Genomic DNA, 17,986 nt, shown 5'->3' with positions numbered 1-17,986 from the left:
TGTGTTAGTAAAATACTTTTTTTGGTCCTTACTATGTAGCAAGTACAAGTATACATACACATACACACACACACACACACACACACACAAAATTATACTGTTTTGTAAATTATTTGTGATTTCATTTAGGTTAAAAATGAGGCCAGAAAAAGTATTACGTCGAGACCTGCCCCTGGGTGTAGATATGTAGTGCTGAGTGATCACGACTTGTCACTCTGCACCATCCATAAAACAATATAATCTTCTTCTGAAGAAGCTCTCTCCATTCGTTGAATCACTGTTTCCATGCTTAAATGTGAATGGATGAGCAGATTCAGAGCAATGAAACCAGTGATGTAACTGGTTTAGAGCAGTGGTGTGCTGTCAGGTCAAGCAAGGCAAGGAGCGCTTCATCAGTTAAAGCCAAAAATAGCCATCAATTAGAATGATACAGAAGAGGAATCTCTCTTTACGTCTGTCCCATAAAGGATCTGATGCCTATTTGCATACATCTTGTAATTTACAGCCTTCTTTAGCCGCAATAGGCTATTGTCTCTGCGGGTTGACTATCAGCTGTCATTTTTGTGGATGTGGCCATGACAGATGCTGGGGTTTCTCGAGCAGAGAGGGGGCAGCATTCAATGGAAATTTGCACACGCACATCGAGGATAATCCTGGGATCTTTGACGGGAGACTAGCTATAGTTAACTACGGACAAGTGCGCTTGTCAAACTACCCTTGACTCTGCTTCCACCATTCTGAGCCCAGTTATGATAGTGCATACATTTTTATGCACATGCCCAGATCCATGTGGAAACCAATCCTGCCCATTAGAAAATTACCTGACAGTCTTTTCTTCCTAAGGGTTAAGAGCTAAGAGTAGCAACTAAACAATAAAATTACATATTATACATTTATCATGTCAAATCGGTAGAAGTCACTGTACTGTTCTGGTTCACCAGACAATTATAAGATAACCTGGTACATCTAGACTTTTTTTTAATGACATTACCTTGATGTGTCATAGTTCATCTTCATATTAACATGTGTACAGTTAGTTTTGCCTATCAGTATAAGTCTATGCTCACCACAGGTAGAGAGTGTTTATTAATCACCACAGGTAGTACTTCTTATTTAGATTCAACCTCAACCAGCTCTCCTCCACTTTCTGCTGCTGCACATACATGAACCAAAATGCAATATGTGCAAAACCGTCCGTGTGTTCAAGACCTACCACTTACTATACTATAAGCCATTCAGGATTTTATCTCTACAGTGGTGTTAGTGTATTAGAGCTGACCTGTTGTCCAGCTTGAGATTCTCCCATGATGAAGCGATCTCCTGGGCCATCAGCAGCTACATGTCAATGATAATGATGTCAGTCAAGTTAATTTTGGACATTAGACCATGACTTTTGATCTGTAATCTTTTAAGAGGCAGCCAAAATGACAGTTTACAAACAGTACTCTGTGTGAAGAACTTGCTCTTTAATCCATTAAATGGCAATGGGTAAATTAACATAAATCAATAGATTAATGCATATGTTTAACAGCATTGTTTTGGATTCTGTTTTACATTTGTCTGTCTGATGTAATGTTTATGTGGTGTAAAATATGAGATAGTGTTAGTGTCTCACCTCGTACAGCGTAGCCATCTTTAACAGAGGCGGGGAACGGAGGAAGGTTGTCTTTGGCGTAGATGTCCTGAGCGAGCACTCGACCTAAACCGTCTGAAGAAAACAGCCCAAACCAGTTCAATTTTGTACAATAACCATTTCATTAGATACCTTTGTCATGACTATAATGAATGTATAGTTGACCATTTGAGCATCAAACTGCTGCAGACTGCGTTTATATTCCTCTATCCTTCCACTGCACAGCTGGGAAACAGTTGGGACATGGCAGCCCATACACAACCTATTCCATTATGCACAGGCCACATCATGTATTTAGGCATCAATATTTTCCCCAGGCTGTCAAAGACAGTCAGGTTCAACTTAACTCTACTACTGAAAACAATTAACAACGACCTCCAGCACTGGATGAACCTGCCATTATGGGCACAATATCCCGCATTAAAATGTCAACATTTCCAGAAATGCCTGACCGTTCAGGAGATCCTGGGTGGTGCCCTGTCCCTGCTTCGCTTCTGAAGCTGGGGTCATGCTGCTTCCAGAAGCCCCCCTCCCCACACCATAACATTATAATTGTAATTGTAATTCTAATAATAATAATTACTATTATTATAGTGGTGAGAATAAAACAGGAAAAAAAGAGGACCAACCTCTGTAGTTAATGACTTCAATTCCCAGAATAGGTGTCATCTCTAGAACTGTGATGAAGGCTTTGTCCATTGGAAGGCTTTGTCCATTGACGTCAGTGGGAACGGGGACATGCGATGACGACGTGCCACTTTACTGATGTCTACCGCACTGTGGCCTACACACACACACACACACACACACACACACACACACACACACACACACACACACACACACACACACACACACACACACACACACAATATTTAAGAGAATGGCTGTGAGTAAATGGTGAACATGCTTACCTTAAAGTTTCATGTTGCAAGGCTGGCGTGTTAATGATGTATTATGGCTGTCCCTCATGTTTAACTCATGACACACAACTAAAGTTTTAAAATCCTTATTCATTATCTGGGATGTGAAAACATCAGATTTTCACATAGCCAGAGGAAGTAAAAGTTGGTGTTTTGGTCAGAGCTGAAATCCTGCTGTCAGTCAGACACTGCAGCTGAGAACATCAGAGCAGCCAAGGGAAATGAGTTGTACTGCTCTGCCGTGCACAGTGTTTTTTCTTCACCTGTGACTACTTCCATCACAGTCAGTTTTTTGGTTCTGTCATTTTAAGACAAGATTCAGTTTACAAGTTTACAGCCTGTCACACTGTTGCTCCTGCTTTGCTCTGTGGACTGTGAAACAGCTAAAGAAATGTAGTGAGTTCACATCCCTATGAGATACGCACACATATATGCACACATGGAGAGAGAGAGAACTTACTGGCTCTCAGAATGTTCTCATTACTGCCACATCGTGACTGAACCTGCAGAGAGACAAACAGATATTCTACATTTGGTCATAGGTAGTAAATGAGTTAAGAACCTCTCCTGCATGACCGGACAGTCTGGCAAAGACTTTCATGTTGATTAGTGTCTACGACACAAAACATGGACGCATAAATAACACGAATTCTAGCTGTGACATTCGAAACTAGCACAACAGCAGCTCTTTTTCCAATTCCCTGATTGGACAATACAACACAGTATTATTATAAACATGAATGGGTGGAGGGGTTTGACTGATACATCAGCTCAATTCTGTTCTTTAATCACACAGATATCAGCCGGAGTGTCCATCTCTGCTATGGTGGAAGTTCCCTTCCTCATCAGATTTGTCCACTCAGTAGTTCATAAATGCGTGTTCTGCATTATTTCATTGTTTAATAAATGTAGCATCTCTTTGCCTTCCTTTAAAAGTTAAACACTGTGCTTCGTACCACCTGATAATAGAGGACAAAAAAAAAAATACTGAGGAGTGGTGAATATTCCTGTACTATGTACTATGTATACTTCTTCAGTAATTTCAGTCAATTTGAGTCATGTCATACTGGTGGTGAGTATTACATGACTGTTGCTTTGGAGATATACTTAGACAACAGAAAACACGGATGCAGTGACAGCAAAGCAGGACAAGAAAAAGGCATTTTCATAAAAAGTGTGAAAAATATACTTATATACTTATACTTATAAAAATACTTACACAACAGTGGCTATTAGAAATATGACCTGTATATCATATAAGCATATTTCAAGTAAAGAGCTGGATTTCTCTGCAATTGAGGTAAATAAAAAAAAAAATAAATGCTGTAATTTAAAAATGGACCTTCAAGACAATTCCAGCATAATTTGAGTTTTTGCAGCTTTTCCTGTTTACAATCCCTTGACACGCATTAACTGGGACAATTTTTTTTACATGTATGTACCACAACTGAAGATATTTACATTTCAGTTTTGACAAACCTCACAGTCCCATTCACTCCCATTCAATTCCAAACATCACACAAGTCCCAAGACTTTTAATTTGTGAAGTAAAGGTAATTAAATCCGACAATCACATTTGTGATTCAGGATTGTAACATCCAACCATTAACTTCTGTTTGCAGTTTTAAATTGCTATTGCATGAGTGCCAAATGGAGACAGGTTTGGGAGTCACATTTAATAAACACGTCCATAACTTTTTGTAAGTGATCTCAATTGTTATGTTGGGACCAAACAAATCTCCAAATAATAATTGTTGCTATTCAAGTTAGTAAATCAATTAGCAACCTCTTCTTTACTGGGAGTTTGTTATAATAAGTGATAAAAACAAGGGTTTGGGAATTCAAGAAATAAGCAGAAACTCCAATAATGCGGGAACTGTCCTATATTGGGGTTTTTTCTTTTGTATGTACATATACGGTGGCAAGAAAAAGTAAGTGCACCCTTTGGAATTAATTGCCTAAAATACTGTCAGATCTACATCTATGGACTGATGAACTACAGCTGAATTGTTTGGGAGGAACACGCAGCACTATGTATAGTGTAGGCTATAAAGAGAACTGCAAACCAGCATGAAAACATCATCCCAGAGGTGAAGTACGGTGGAATGAGGGGGATCATGATTTGGGGCTTTACTGCCTCTGAGAGTAGACAGTTCAACAGCATCGAGGGGAAAATGAATTCCCAAGTTTATTAAGGTCTCTTACAAGATCATGTCAGGGTGGCTCCACCTGCTGAAGCTCAGTAGAAGTTGAGTGATGCAGCAGGACAATGACACTAAACATCAAAGTAAATCTACAAGAGAATGACTTCAGACAAAGAAAGTCCACCTTCTGGAGTGGCCTGGTCACACCCTAGACCTTAAACCAGTAGAGGTGCTGTGGAATGATCTGCAGAGAGAGGTTTACACCAGACATCCTAAAAATTCTGTATGTTTGAAAGGTTTGAAAGGAAAAAAGGTCTGAAGTTCCTCCTGAATATTGTGCAGATCTGCAGCTACAGGAAGTGCGTATTTGAGGTTTCAAAGGAGGTTTGACCAGTCATTAAATCCAAGGGTTCACTTACTTTTTCCACCAGTATTGTGAATGTTTAATGGGTGTGTTCAATAAAGACTCAAAAGATTATAATTTTTTTGTATTATTTGCTTAGGGACACTGTGTTTGTCTACATTAGTGACTTAGATAAAGATCAATATTCTAATTTTCAGGAATTCTGATTTGTTGGTGCTGTTAGTGTGTGTGCATGTACAAAAGTTAGTGTGTACCTTGGGTGTCGGGCATGAGGCGGTGGAAAGTCGGGAGGTTGCTTGTGTTGCCCGTGGTGACTCGGAAGGGGTGGAGCTTAAAGAGGCCGAATCTCGAGGAAGCACCTGAATGCCTCGTGAAATGATCGAGTCCGGGATCTACACACACACACACACACACACACACACACACACACACACACACACACACACACACACACACACACACCCATACACACACACACACACACACACACACACACACACACACACACACACACACACACACACACACACACACACACACACACACACACACACACACACACACACACACATAATGCTACTGAAAGATTTTCCTTCAGTTGTTTTATTGTCAGCTAAAGCTGTGTCTACATGACACTTGGATTTTTGGAATGCAAACTGTGCAAGTTTTACCTCTAATTTGGTGACACTAAAGAGAACAAGAACACAGCAGCAATCTCTCTTAAATAATCTAGGCAAACTTGGTGTTAGCAGTAAGGATTCAGTTAAATATAAACTCCACTGGGTTCTTCAACAGCAGTTGGAGATCCATTTGTTTTGGTTGGATGACTGTGCACTCTTTGAAATAAAGGCAATATGATGGCTATGATCAGCACTTTTGTACTGCACCAGCATGGTACTTATCCGAAGAGTGGGGAAACTACTGTATATTTACTTAGGATAAAAGTACATTTCATACTTTTTGAATGTTAAAGCTGCATCATTTGGTTTTTGGAGCCAGTGAGTGCCTATTCACAAATCAAGCTGACATGGAGAAATATTTGCATCTATCTGGAGTCTTGTTTCTGGTGACCAGTGTTCAGTCTTCTTATAGCTTTGTTTTGGTCTCCATCAACTCCTGAGGAAAAATATCTGGCTTCTTAGCTGCAAGATAATGCTGCACTAACTTCACCAGCTAGTTACTAGCATTGACTGCTGATTGGTGCTGTGCAGGGAGCAGTGGGTTTATCAAAGCTGTATCACTGTTAACTGCTACCTGCTGTTGTTGGAAATGAGAATGTGGAACCAAAAACACCAAAGTTGTGAAAACAAAACAAAGTCCTGAAAGGTGATAAAGCTCTACACAGCTCAAAGGAACAACAAAGTTGGGATTAATTATCTGCAGGTTCATGTTTTCACTTTCACACTTTCACTTACATGTAGTCATTTGATCAAATGTTAATATAAAAATATTGATTACGTGCAGATTAAAGTGTACTCAATGCACATATTTCAGCATGTAAAAGGTATTTAACACTTTGTGAAAACTAGAATTACATGAAGTGATCTCAGTTTTCTCAGTACCTAGATGCTCTCATCTGAAACCATAATCATATCAACATTTATATATCGGTGGCCCATGAGTAAAGAAGATGGTGCCTCATATCTGAAAATGTGAAAAGTCTTTGTTACTGAAAAAGACATGATCAACTGACCAATGGCAGGGGGAGGATGGGTTTGTGTGTGAGTGTCTCACCTGTTGGTCATGAGTACAGGAACAGGTGTAATGAGTGGGTGGGGTGGGTGTGCTGCCAGGCAGATAGGGACCCCCCTTAGCCATGACCACAGCATGGCTTGTCTGATGGACACACACAAGCATGCAGGCACACACAAACACACACACAGACAGACAGATGCATGTCGGCACAGACAAGACAGGTGAATGAGATGAGATGGTATGTAATTATAAAAAAGTTCACATTGTGATGTGCTTGTAGCTATTGTCTACACCGTGGATACTTAGGACTCAAACAAGATCTATACATGGTCTACATTATCTGCATTAAGACAGCTGTTTTTATATGTGCGAGCAAGAGCCCAATTACACCAGCTGTCAACGTGTGATGTGTACCTGAATTCATTATCTTGATGATGACATTTCATCAACTGCCTGTGCATTTAGACCTGGTATTAATAAGCTTTCTCTTCATCTGAAATCTGCCAACATTATATTGGACCTCAGTATGCAAATTATGTAGCAGAGGTGGCAGATTAGTCACCAATCAAAGTGTATATCAGGTATACCATCTCTTGCAGGACCACCACAACATGCAGGGCAAGGCACCAATTACAGATGAAGGCTACTTTTTCTGCAGTTAGGCTAACGTTACTTACTTTGTTGACAAAAGTGTGTTTTTGAAAAAATGAAAATTGGGTGTACCACAAGCTTCAATAGTGAGCCCTTTGCTGTTCCACTTTTACAAAAGTGATCTACCTGAAAGCTGTAAAGAGATGGGTGCCTGCAGCACTCCACCCATCTGGGCTTTATGGCAGAGAGGTCGGACAGAGGCCTCTCTCAGTAAAAGTATGCACAAAAAACACCAAATGACTCTCAGGCCCCGTTCAGACCTGCTATCAACATGTGTAGTCAGTGATAAAATTACAAGTGGACCAGTTCACACCTGAAATAAAATGCATCTCCACATGCATCTCAAGTGACCACTTGTGATCTCAGATCTCACCTCCCCGGTCTATACGCAAATAAGTAGGTATGCACTGTTGTTTTTAGCCAATCTGACAGATGGGTCCATTATCAATGTGTTTGAGTGTGTGTGTGTGTGTGTGTGTGTGTGAGAGAGAGAGAGAGAGAGCTCGGGGCAAAGAGGGGCTGAGTAAATCAATGCACTGTGCACAGCTCTCCAATGAAATAAGGTTTTAGCTGCTTGAAATATGAAGATATTTCTGGTTCATTATTATACATTAGGATGTCAGTAGAGTAGGCGGTCTAGTGATGTCACTGCTAAAAGAATGTGCTCATATGCTGCTATTTTATAAATCTCTGTAAATATTGGATTGTACATATTATATTATTAGCTAATATTTATCTTTTTAAGTATTGTTACTGACATCTTGCAGTTTTTCTTTCTTGTACTGTCCACTTTGGTGCTGTGACACTGTAAATTTCCCCACAGTGGAACTAATAAAGAACCATCCTAATGTTGCAACATGTGGCCCAGACCACCTCTGAATGTGGTCTGATTGATCACATCTCAAATGCATTCACACCTGAACTTACTGGTGATTGGATGTTAATACAGATGTTAATACCAGGTCTGAACAGGGCTTCGGGCTGTGAAAAACAAGATTCTGTGATCTGATGAAACCAAGATTTAACTGTTTAGGCTCCACTGTAAACATCAGGTCTGGTTTCCTCCAGACATGACGCTTAAAAAATTTAGTTGAATTGGTTTTCCTGGTGGAGGTTTCCCCCATCTCCACACAGGATCTCTGGAACTCAGCCAGAGTGACCATAGGGTTCTTGGTCATATCTGTAACCCCTGTTTGCTCAGTTTCACTGGGCAGCCAGCTTCTGGTTGTTCTCATTGCATTCAATTTAAGAATTATAGAGGCCTCTGTGCTCTTGGGAACCTTCAATACAGCAGAAATGTTTTTGAAGCCTTCACCTGATCTGTGCCTCGTTACAATCCTGGTTCTGAGCTCTGCAGGTGCTTCCCTCTACCTCGCGGTCTGGGTTTTCCTCTGATATGCAATGTCAGCTGAAACCTTATATAGAAAGGCGTGTGCCTTTCCAGATCATGTCCAATCTATCATGTTTACCACAGGTAGACTACAATTAAGGTGTAGAAACATCTTAAAGATGACAAAGAGAGAGGGGTGTCAAAGCAAAGGCATCTGAATACTGTTGTCAATGTGATATTTCGGTTTTTCGTTTTAATAGTTACACTGACTTTAGATTGAAGAGCGATTTTTTTTTTTTTATTTTAGCATAAGGCTACAACATAACAAAATGTGAAAAAAATGAAAGGGTCTGAATACTTTCTGAATACATTGTACATGATCACTGCAAGAGTATCCATGAGTACAGCAGGGTCATCAGGTTATTATCAGAATTTACCTCAACCTAGTGCAACATCATCTGGCAAGGTACTCTGTGCAAATGCTCATTCTTGGTACATTACTTCTATGCTATTCACTTGGTATCTTTTTATTAGATTTTTACCATGATAACTTTTTTGGGCTGTAAGGTCCTGACTCATAGCACTACAGGTCACTCTGCTTCTAAATGAAGTCTAAATGTCATGTGAAAGGGTCGTGACTTAGTTAGTTACACGCTAAGACCTGATACTCTTGGAAATGTTTTTAAGAATTACTTTGTAATATTTCATCACCCACCACCTTTCCTCAGCTTAACTTGTTACAACTTAACTTGTAACATTTTTATTTGAAATTTAAAGGAAAGACATACATCCGGCAATGCTCTGCTATCTATCTATTTCATCACTACTAATATGTGTTTCTGTCCTGCATCAGCCTATAGCATCTGAGGAGTCTCTATAGGAGAGGAGCCTGCAGCTTCAGTGACCCAATTCTCACACAGTGAGACACTTAAACACATTAAAGTGATCACTGAAGTTTCATCTATCACGTTTTGAGCAGCGGCATAGGTCTTCGTGTGTCCTGTCGACCAGTTACCTTGGCAGCAATAGCGGCTGCGGTGATGTGGGAAGAGCCGTGCTGGGGATGGTGGTGGTTGTGCACATGTTGAACTCTCCTCTGGTCGTCCTCCTCATCTTCCTCTTCCTCACACTGGGTGCCACGCTCCATGGTGTGGGTGTTGGCATGCGTGTTGGCCAGCAGAGGGGAAGGGGAGGGCAACTGCTCCAGGGCAGCGTGTGTGGATTTAACTCTGACCGTGGCCTCTCGCAGTAGGTCAATGGCGTGGGGCAGAGCGGGCAAGATGAACTGAAAACACTCCTGGAGAAAACAACAGAATTTAAGACTTTTTTTTTTATTCAAACGAACTTCAACAGTTAGAGTTAGTTATTTTTTCATCAAGTGACGTCATCTGTGGCAGTAACGGGACTGCAGGAGATCCATACTTTCTTATTTATAATCTAAGTATGTTCATGAATATATGCAGTAGACACTTAAAGCAGCATGAATTTATTATTATTATTATCATTATTATTCTTATTACTGAAAATTGGGTCCAACAGAACAAGCTAAAATGACAATGTTAACATATTATTGGCTCTGAAAGACCAGTCGATACAGAGCAACATTAGCATGCACTCTGAGTCATGTATGTGTCCTCCAGACATTTTTTCCTTTCAGCTCTGCTTAGGTCTCTACCAAGTCCTGAGTCAAATACCTATCTATTTAGCCGCTAAATGCTCCACTATGTTCACCAGCTAGTTGTTAACTGTGTCCGTTTGCTGTTTGGTGCTGGTCAGGTCAGGTACAGTTGGTTTTTAGAGCCATTTCAGATCTTCCAGCAACTACGTGTTTCTCTTTGAGTCAAACATTATCAGACTTTTATACAGCTATAGATTCTCATAATAACTCGTAGGTAGACGTATATTCTATGAGTAAGGATCTAACATGGTGCAGATTAAGCATGGTTGCGTTAAGTCAAAGAATCATACCTGAGAGCCCTTCTTGCTCCCTGGCAGGTTGATGATCAAAGTTTTACCACGAATACCACACACCGGCCTTGGATCAGCAGCAGAAAGCAGATCAGAGCAGGAGAGGACACCACATACATTAGTCAGGTTGGAATGAAATAGACTGGTACTGCAGCTCGCAATGTAGACAGCATATGAGTAGTGAAAATATGAAGTCTTCACCTGGACAGCATGCCTAGTGGTGTAACGTTGAGGGATCCCATCAGCATGGCCAGAGCCATACCTGGAGCCTCTCGCTCTATCACCTCTCTGGTGGCCTACAACACAAACACAAGGACTCCTTCAGTGAGACATTTCAGGCCAAGGTGCAAGCGAGCTGAGGTAATACCAGAGGGTATTGTGAAAACACTGCAGACTACTGTAGAGAGAATCATCACTATTGTGTCATCATTGTGAGAGATGGGTTGTTCTGAACACACCGACCATTTTTAAACCGACACACCGCTCACCGCCTGATACATTTCAGAACTACGCAGTGGTCAGTTGAGTTGGTACAGACATTTCTCTGTTTGCTATCTTTTCAATAACCTCCACTGTTCATGTGTTCGTCACGTTAAAGGTGATGAGGTGACATCATAGTAGCTTTTGCTATAGTAACGACGCCACGCTGAGGGGGCACTATCTGCAGTGGAATAGAAGTACGCGGTACCAAAAGCAAATACAGCCGAGTAGATTCTTTTTTACTTCATTTTTGTCAGCAGCGTCTGTGTGTGTGTGTATGTGTGTACCTCAGGTGTAACATCTCGTGGTGCAAAGCCAGTTCCTCCAGTAGTAAGAATAAGATTCAGCTCCTGTTCATCGCACCACTCCAAAAGAGTTTCCTGTACATGTTAACACACACACAAAGTTAACAACTATAACAACGCATCTTCTTCACATGGAATACGATGGGCCCAACAGGTAGCTATAATGGATAAAAACACTTTCTTCTGGGTTCTTTGAGCATCCATAAAGCCCTTCCTGGACATTCGCCACTCTGTATGTTATGCTTCACATCCCACAGCCAACTACAGCTCATTATGCTTTCACTAAGTATTGTCCTCTTTTGAATTTTTAACTCTGTGTATTTCTGTGTATCTAAACATCATTGCATGATCTTCAAGGCTTAAATATATAAATGAGAAATAAATGAGAGATAGGACCATCACTACCAGCTCTAAGGTGCTGCTCAGTAGCGCAAGAGAGAGTTTCCCCATTGGCATCAACAAAGAATCATAATCTCATTGCATTCAATGGCGAGAAGAGCACTGGATGGAGAAATCATAACTGGCTAAACTCATGAGCTAAACAAGAAAAGATTCAGGAAGTATGCAGGGAAGAACTTCCGCTCTGTTTTGGTGCCAGAGCTTATGTCTGTGTTGTGTTGAAGTGAAGAAGTGTTTTCTTCTACAACAGATTCAAACATTTCTGGGTGCCAGTGGGAAAGTGTCTAAAGTCCAGTTTCACTGTTGACAGTGTATGATGACACTGAGTTCAAAGCAAAGACACTGACCTTGATTTCATTGATCTCATCTGGAACGATCTTGTAGGCGGCTATGTTTCCTCCTAGCCTGCAGGAGGTGACAGAGATACAGTAAGTGTAATGTTGAGTGTGTGTGTGTGTCTGTCAGCATGTGTGTGCAGACCATAGACTTTATGTATAGTCTCACAGTGAGGGATCATGGACCAGGTCCTTCAGGTTGACTCCACTCCTGTCCTCAGCCAAGTTCTTGAAGCAGCTGTCACTCACTAAAGAGGAAGGAGAGAGGTTCAGGTTACAGAGCACAACACCTCTGACAGCATGAATATGACACACTTTCATTGATTACATATTAAAACAAAAACTGATCCATGATGTGATTAATGTTATTACCTAGACTTTTAATTGGTTATTTTTGTATCTCAGTGTCTAATTAAATTTAATAGGCCTTTTTTTTTTTTTTAGCTAGATAGGTTTGTGGTAGAGACAGACAGGAAATGCGAGGGCAGAGAAGGGAAATGACATACAGCAAATGGTCTGCCTGGCCTGGAGTCCAACTGGGGACTTGCTGATCAGGGCACCTAACCACTCAGCTAGCAGGTTGCCCCTTCACAGGCCTTTTCACACTCATAATAAGCAATTAAGTCAAATTTTCAAGGCAATCTGGAGAATACCATGTTCAAAAGGAAATGGCACTTTTTTATTATTTTTAAAAGTGCATTATAATATGGAGTTATAGTGTTATTCCTTTAAAGCTTACTAACAGCAGGCGCCACATACATAAAACTCTGTGTAGATTCATGACTAAAACGATGTGTACACACACAACCAGAAAAAAAGCAGAATTATAAAGGCGCATACGCATGATTGCATTTTATAAATCTCACTCATTGAGAAATTGGGCGCATGTGCTCGAGCCTCATTTCTGCTCTCACTATTAGTCGGAAATGGATGAAGACACTCCCTCAATCCATCATTCTGCAGATAAAAACACTGTCTGCGCCACAAGTTATCAGGAGCAGCAGAAAAAACGAGCACCAAAACAGAAACACAACTTCACCAGTTGTTGGTTGGATTATAGACGGGAGCTCATCAGTAAACTTTAAAGTCCTGTTTTACTCTTAACTTCATTTGTCGGGACTGGAGATGGGATATAATATTTAACAATGCTAAATAAAACATTGATCACACAAACACAGTTATCTCTGTTTATGAATTGTCCAATTGTTTTTGCTATGTAAAAGGCAAATTATATAATGACTGTGAGCTCCATGAAGTTGGCTATTTTGTTTTGTTAAATTCTGTGTCTCCTCTTTATTTGACATTTTCACTGAACTGTATCTAACTTTGGTCACTCTAAAACTCTAAAACCATGCGTACACATGGTCAAAAGAATGTGTGAGGTGCGCACAGTCCCACCGCACATTCTGTGTTCATAAGGTCCAATTCATGGTTTTGGTGTGTGTACATCATTTATACATCTGGCCCCAGATCTCTATTCATTCATGATTTATATAAATGAATTGAATAAATCAATGAATGAATTGACGTAAAAACTTGATATTGCTTACAAATGTGGAGAAACAGCGAGTGTAGCTCTGTCTAAAGGCGTGGAAGGTAGAGATTTAAAAAGGAATACATTAAAGGTGCTGGTCCGTGCATTTTGATACCTTGGGACTGAGCCTAGCTTTTAGCCTATATACAGATGGACATAGCCTCTGTGATGTCACCCATAGGCCTCTGATAAGCTGTATTGAAGCTCAGAGTGGGCTGCTCACCGTTGCTGTCTTGGCAGCGCCTTATTCCCGGCTTATCCAAAAATGGACAAAGAGGTGGGGTATCATACACCAAGATTCGGTGTATGATGGTTTGTGGTAAGCATACGCTAGAGCCTACAGACCAAACCTGTTTTTTGTATGACAGTGTAAAGATGTTTACTCTCCTGTAAAGTTGGGCATTTGAACATGGAGATTGGCTCGCTTTTGGAGCCAGCTTCAAGTGGTCATTCAAGGAACTGCAGCTTCCGTTTTGGCTTCATTCTTTCAGCCCCAGAGGCTGCTGCTTGCTCCGTACTAAGCTACACTCAAACCGAGAGTCCAGATTTACATTCAGCTCTTTTTTTTCAGCTTGGTACCTCAGTTCTAATAATTTCAAAGTACCACAGCATGAATATATTACTGAGGTAACTAAATGCTCTCAATGAAGACAGGAGAGTTTATTTTCAGGGATTTAAAAAAGGACCAGTGTGAAGGATTTAGGGGATCTATTGGCAGAAATTGAATATAAATGAATAGATTGAATGATTTGATGAAACTAAGAATTGTTGTTTTGTGAATTATGTTTCATTAGCTTAGAATGAGCCTGTCATATCTAAATAGGGAACAGGTCCTCTTTCATGGGGCCTGTGATGTTGCTACACCATGTTTCTACAGTAGCCCAGAACAGACAAACCAAACACTGGCTCTAGAAAGGGACTTTCACATTTTTTGATTACCTGAAGGCCACCATAGATTTTCCAACATGCTTGAAAAGGGAGGGGTGAGGGGAGGGGTCCCTTAGTTGACTGCAAACTCACCAGTAGACGCCACTAAATCCTACACACTGGTCCAATAACAGGGTAACTTTAGCTCTGGGCCAATGGCAGCAGTACATGATTGAATACAACCCAGTCTGAACACTGACAGAGACAAAAACTTGCATTAGAAACTTGTACTGACTCATTAGCTGAGCACTGGGCAGTGAGGATGAATAGATGAACACACCTCAAACCAAGTGTGACAATTTCTCTTATTTCTCCTGTTCTTTAGATTTGCATCCTCAAACAGAATTTAATCCCATATATTCACATTTGACACCACAAAAGTCACATTCAGATCCCTACCTTATCAACAGATTGTTTGAAAATAAATGGAAACTGCAGCAGGACGCAGTTGACAGATTTGGCTGTGAGATTCAACTACGAGTCTTCCTGACTTCAACCGGAGATCAGTTATTTTTCAAGTTCAGTAGCTTTATTAATTTGTGCATTATTGCATATTTCTGACTCAGTTGATAAGCTTGTTGAAAAATCAACAGACAGGGTGAGATTCTATCTGTATGACTTAGCACAGTGTGCTGCTTTGATACAGTGACACAAAAAACTAAGATTATACTGCATGTCACTAACTGACATGTAATCTCTCTAGGATAATAAATAATAAGACAAAGCTAAATTAGGTAAATGTTGTGAAGTTTGTGGGCTATGACACAACAATGCATGCATCTGTATTCTTACATTTATTCATGATTTAGTCCAAAATATGTCACCAATTAATTTTACAGCATGGCCATCCTGGATTTTTTGAGGCCAATACCAATGTTGATATTGAAGATTTAAAAAAAAAATCAGACAATATTCTTCTTCTTATTATTATTATTATTTTTACATTAACACATAATGAAAAAAAAAAAGATTAAACACACAGTATGTAACTCAATCTTGGACTGTTAACTTTTGTACCTAAATTGTTTCTCTGATAACTTATGATGCAGGTTTTTACTGGCAGTTGATTTATTTGCAGAGGCATCCTCCTCTCCAAGGCAAACAGACCAGGGGATTCAAACCGACAGAGACACCAAATGAAGCTGTTTCACATTAAAAATCAGTGATTGACGGACGCTGTTCAGTGGACACAGGGTGTCTCGGAGGAGCTGAGCTGCCTAACATTTGCTTGGTTTTTTTGTCTGACAACTTAAGATGTCCAATGAATAAAATCCTTCCTCGTGTTAAAATACATAGTTTAAAAGGACCAAGGTGTAAAATGTGCATCTCAAAACTGTGGCCTAAACTATATAAAAAGTCAATTTAGAGCTTCTGGCAGGCAACCACCACGCCAACACATGACCAAAAGAGATATGATGCCATTGACAGGTGACCAAATTTTGTTGTCCCTGTTTTCAGATTTTGAAGTGGGCCATGAGTTACAAAAAGCGTGGGAACCACTGACATAGGCAATACTTGTTGGCGACTGCGTTTGGTCTTATCATGGGATTTGTCGGTAATAATAAAATTATAGAGTATTAAGACCTTCCTTTTCATTTAAGGAGTATCATCTTTGGACACAGCACACTTTGGTTAAGTGATGGCCAGTTTTTCTTAGGGTATTTAAATCAATTTTCACACCTGTGTAGTTTTGAGGAAGCTCCTTCTGCCAAGTCATCACAAGTTGCAAACATTAATTACTGAATATCACAGCTGGCCAAATCTCCTATTCTAAGTTCCTTTTATGGCAATTGAACAATCAGCCTATGCAACCTGGCTTGTGGAACCACCAGCTCTAATGTGTTCACTATTATTTCATCTTTTTCACATCTTTTGCCCCATATCCTAAGGCTCCCTTGAGTCAAAATGAAACAGTTAAACTGTCTTCTCCACAGCAGATTTGTAAAGAAGCCACACATATTCCCACACACATCTCATGCACAGGTTGGGAAGGTCTGTAAACCAGTGACAGCAGATAGTGGTTGTTAGGTAGATGGCTAGCTGGGTTAGCTGCTGTTAGCCGACATGCTAGCTCATGACACCACGACAGACTTCCCAGCCAGCTGCTGGCTCGTATCCTCTTAGCATTATTCTCACGTCTCCCCCTGCCTAGGCAAGTAGGCACCAGGGCTACCGGGGACTGTCATACGACTGTACACTAGTCCCCTTCCTCCTCTGCACGACTCAGGGATGAACCTCTGCTCAGCAAATCAGAGAAGCGAATCAGCCTGTACAACAGAATTACTTTCGCCTAAGCGCTGCCCCTTTCTTTCCAACTTGATTTTAATAGGTGACTAAACGCTAAACGATGTATTTACTTTTCTGCGTTAAATACAAACACGCACACTGAGCCCAAATGAAGTGGCTGCCAGAAGACGCATAAAAGATATGTTGATTAAAAGCACCCTCAATAGCGGCCAACATATCGTATCTGCAAAGGGACATGAATAATGCAGCTGATATAGGCTTGGTAACGCTACATTGACAGAAAAAAAATAACGTTCCCCTGCGTCAAGGTTGCAACACACAACACAAGATCGGAAAAATGCTGGGCTGGCTTTCAAAATAAAAGCGCAATTTTGTGAAAACCCCATTGCAGTATATGCTCGCCTGGGAATAGCCCCATAATTTTGAAAGTCTTTGCCTGTCGTTCTTTTTCCTTCTTGACACTACTGTACGGTCGTGTAGCTATCTAGTTTAACACTGAACATGACAGCTAGTCTTAGCATGGAAATATGAACTTTGAAAACTTCAATACAGAATTACAAAAAATGTGGATTCAACGCAAATTCCAGGTCTGTCCGACCTGTCAACGCGCAGGCACGAAACGTTAGTGCAATGACAGTCAGCGGAACCGGTTAGCATACAGGCAAACATTAGCTAGCTCTGCAGCGAGGACAACTCGTATCGTGATACCGACGTTCATAAGCACCCTACGGCTAAACGACACAGAGGTGAACTATTAAGAAGCATTTTGTCACATTTTATGAAAGAGTCTCCTTACCCGTCAAAATCCCCACTCGGGTCTGATGGTCGTGGTTGGTGAGCACCATCCCGTCCGCCGCCATGTTTACAACCTCTGTCTGCACTGTGACGGCACGTACATAGAAACAATGTGGTGTGCGGGCTGCTGCACCTCTGGAGGACGACTCTGTGTGTGTGTGTGTGTGTGTGTGTGTGTGTGTGTGTGTGTGTGTGTGTGTGTGTGTGTGTGTGTGTGTGTCCTTTAGTGTAAATGTCCTCCAACTAATGAGTGAAC

General features: G+C 40.7%; 1 protein-coding gene across 1 annotated transcript in view; it reads right to left on the bottom strand.

Annotated features, from left to right (window-relative positions):
- Positions 1-17,896, bottom strand: part of gphna (gephyrin a) — a 27,215-nt gene extending 9,319 nt beyond the window's left edge. The window contains 14 exon segments of the mRNA XM_071471155.1: positions 1,280-1,335; positions 1,616-1,708; positions 2,263-2,347; positions 2,350-2,417; positions 3,017-3,059; positions 5,319-5,456; positions 6,799-6,900; positions 9,756-10,037; positions 10,709-10,775; positions 10,910-11,004; positions 11,476-11,568; positions 12,240-12,297; positions 12,397-12,475; positions 17,732-17,896. Coding sequence (XP_071327256.1) covers positions 1,280-1,335; positions 1,616-1,708; positions 2,263-2,347; positions 2,350-2,417; positions 3,017-3,059; positions 5,319-5,456; positions 6,799-6,900; positions 9,756-10,037; positions 10,709-10,775; positions 10,910-11,004; positions 11,476-11,568; positions 12,240-12,297; positions 12,397-12,475; positions 17,732-17,795 — 1,323 coding nt within the window. The 5' untranslated portion in view covers positions 17,796-17,896.
- Positions 17,897-17,986: the final 90 nt, after the last annotated feature.

This window comes from Trachinotus anak, unplaced genomic scaffold (assembly GCF_046630095.1).
Source record: "Trachinotus anak isolate AG129_WGS33_773 ecotype Australia unplaced genomic scaffold, CSIRO_AGI_Tana_v1 ptg000033l, whole genome shotgun sequence".
Classification (NCBI taxonomy): Eukaryota; Metazoa; Chordata; class Actinopteri; order Carangiformes; family Carangidae; genus Trachinotus; species Trachinotus anak.
The sequence above is the reverse complement of the archived record's forward strand: the minus strand, read 5'-3'. Positions and strand labels throughout refer to the sequence as shown.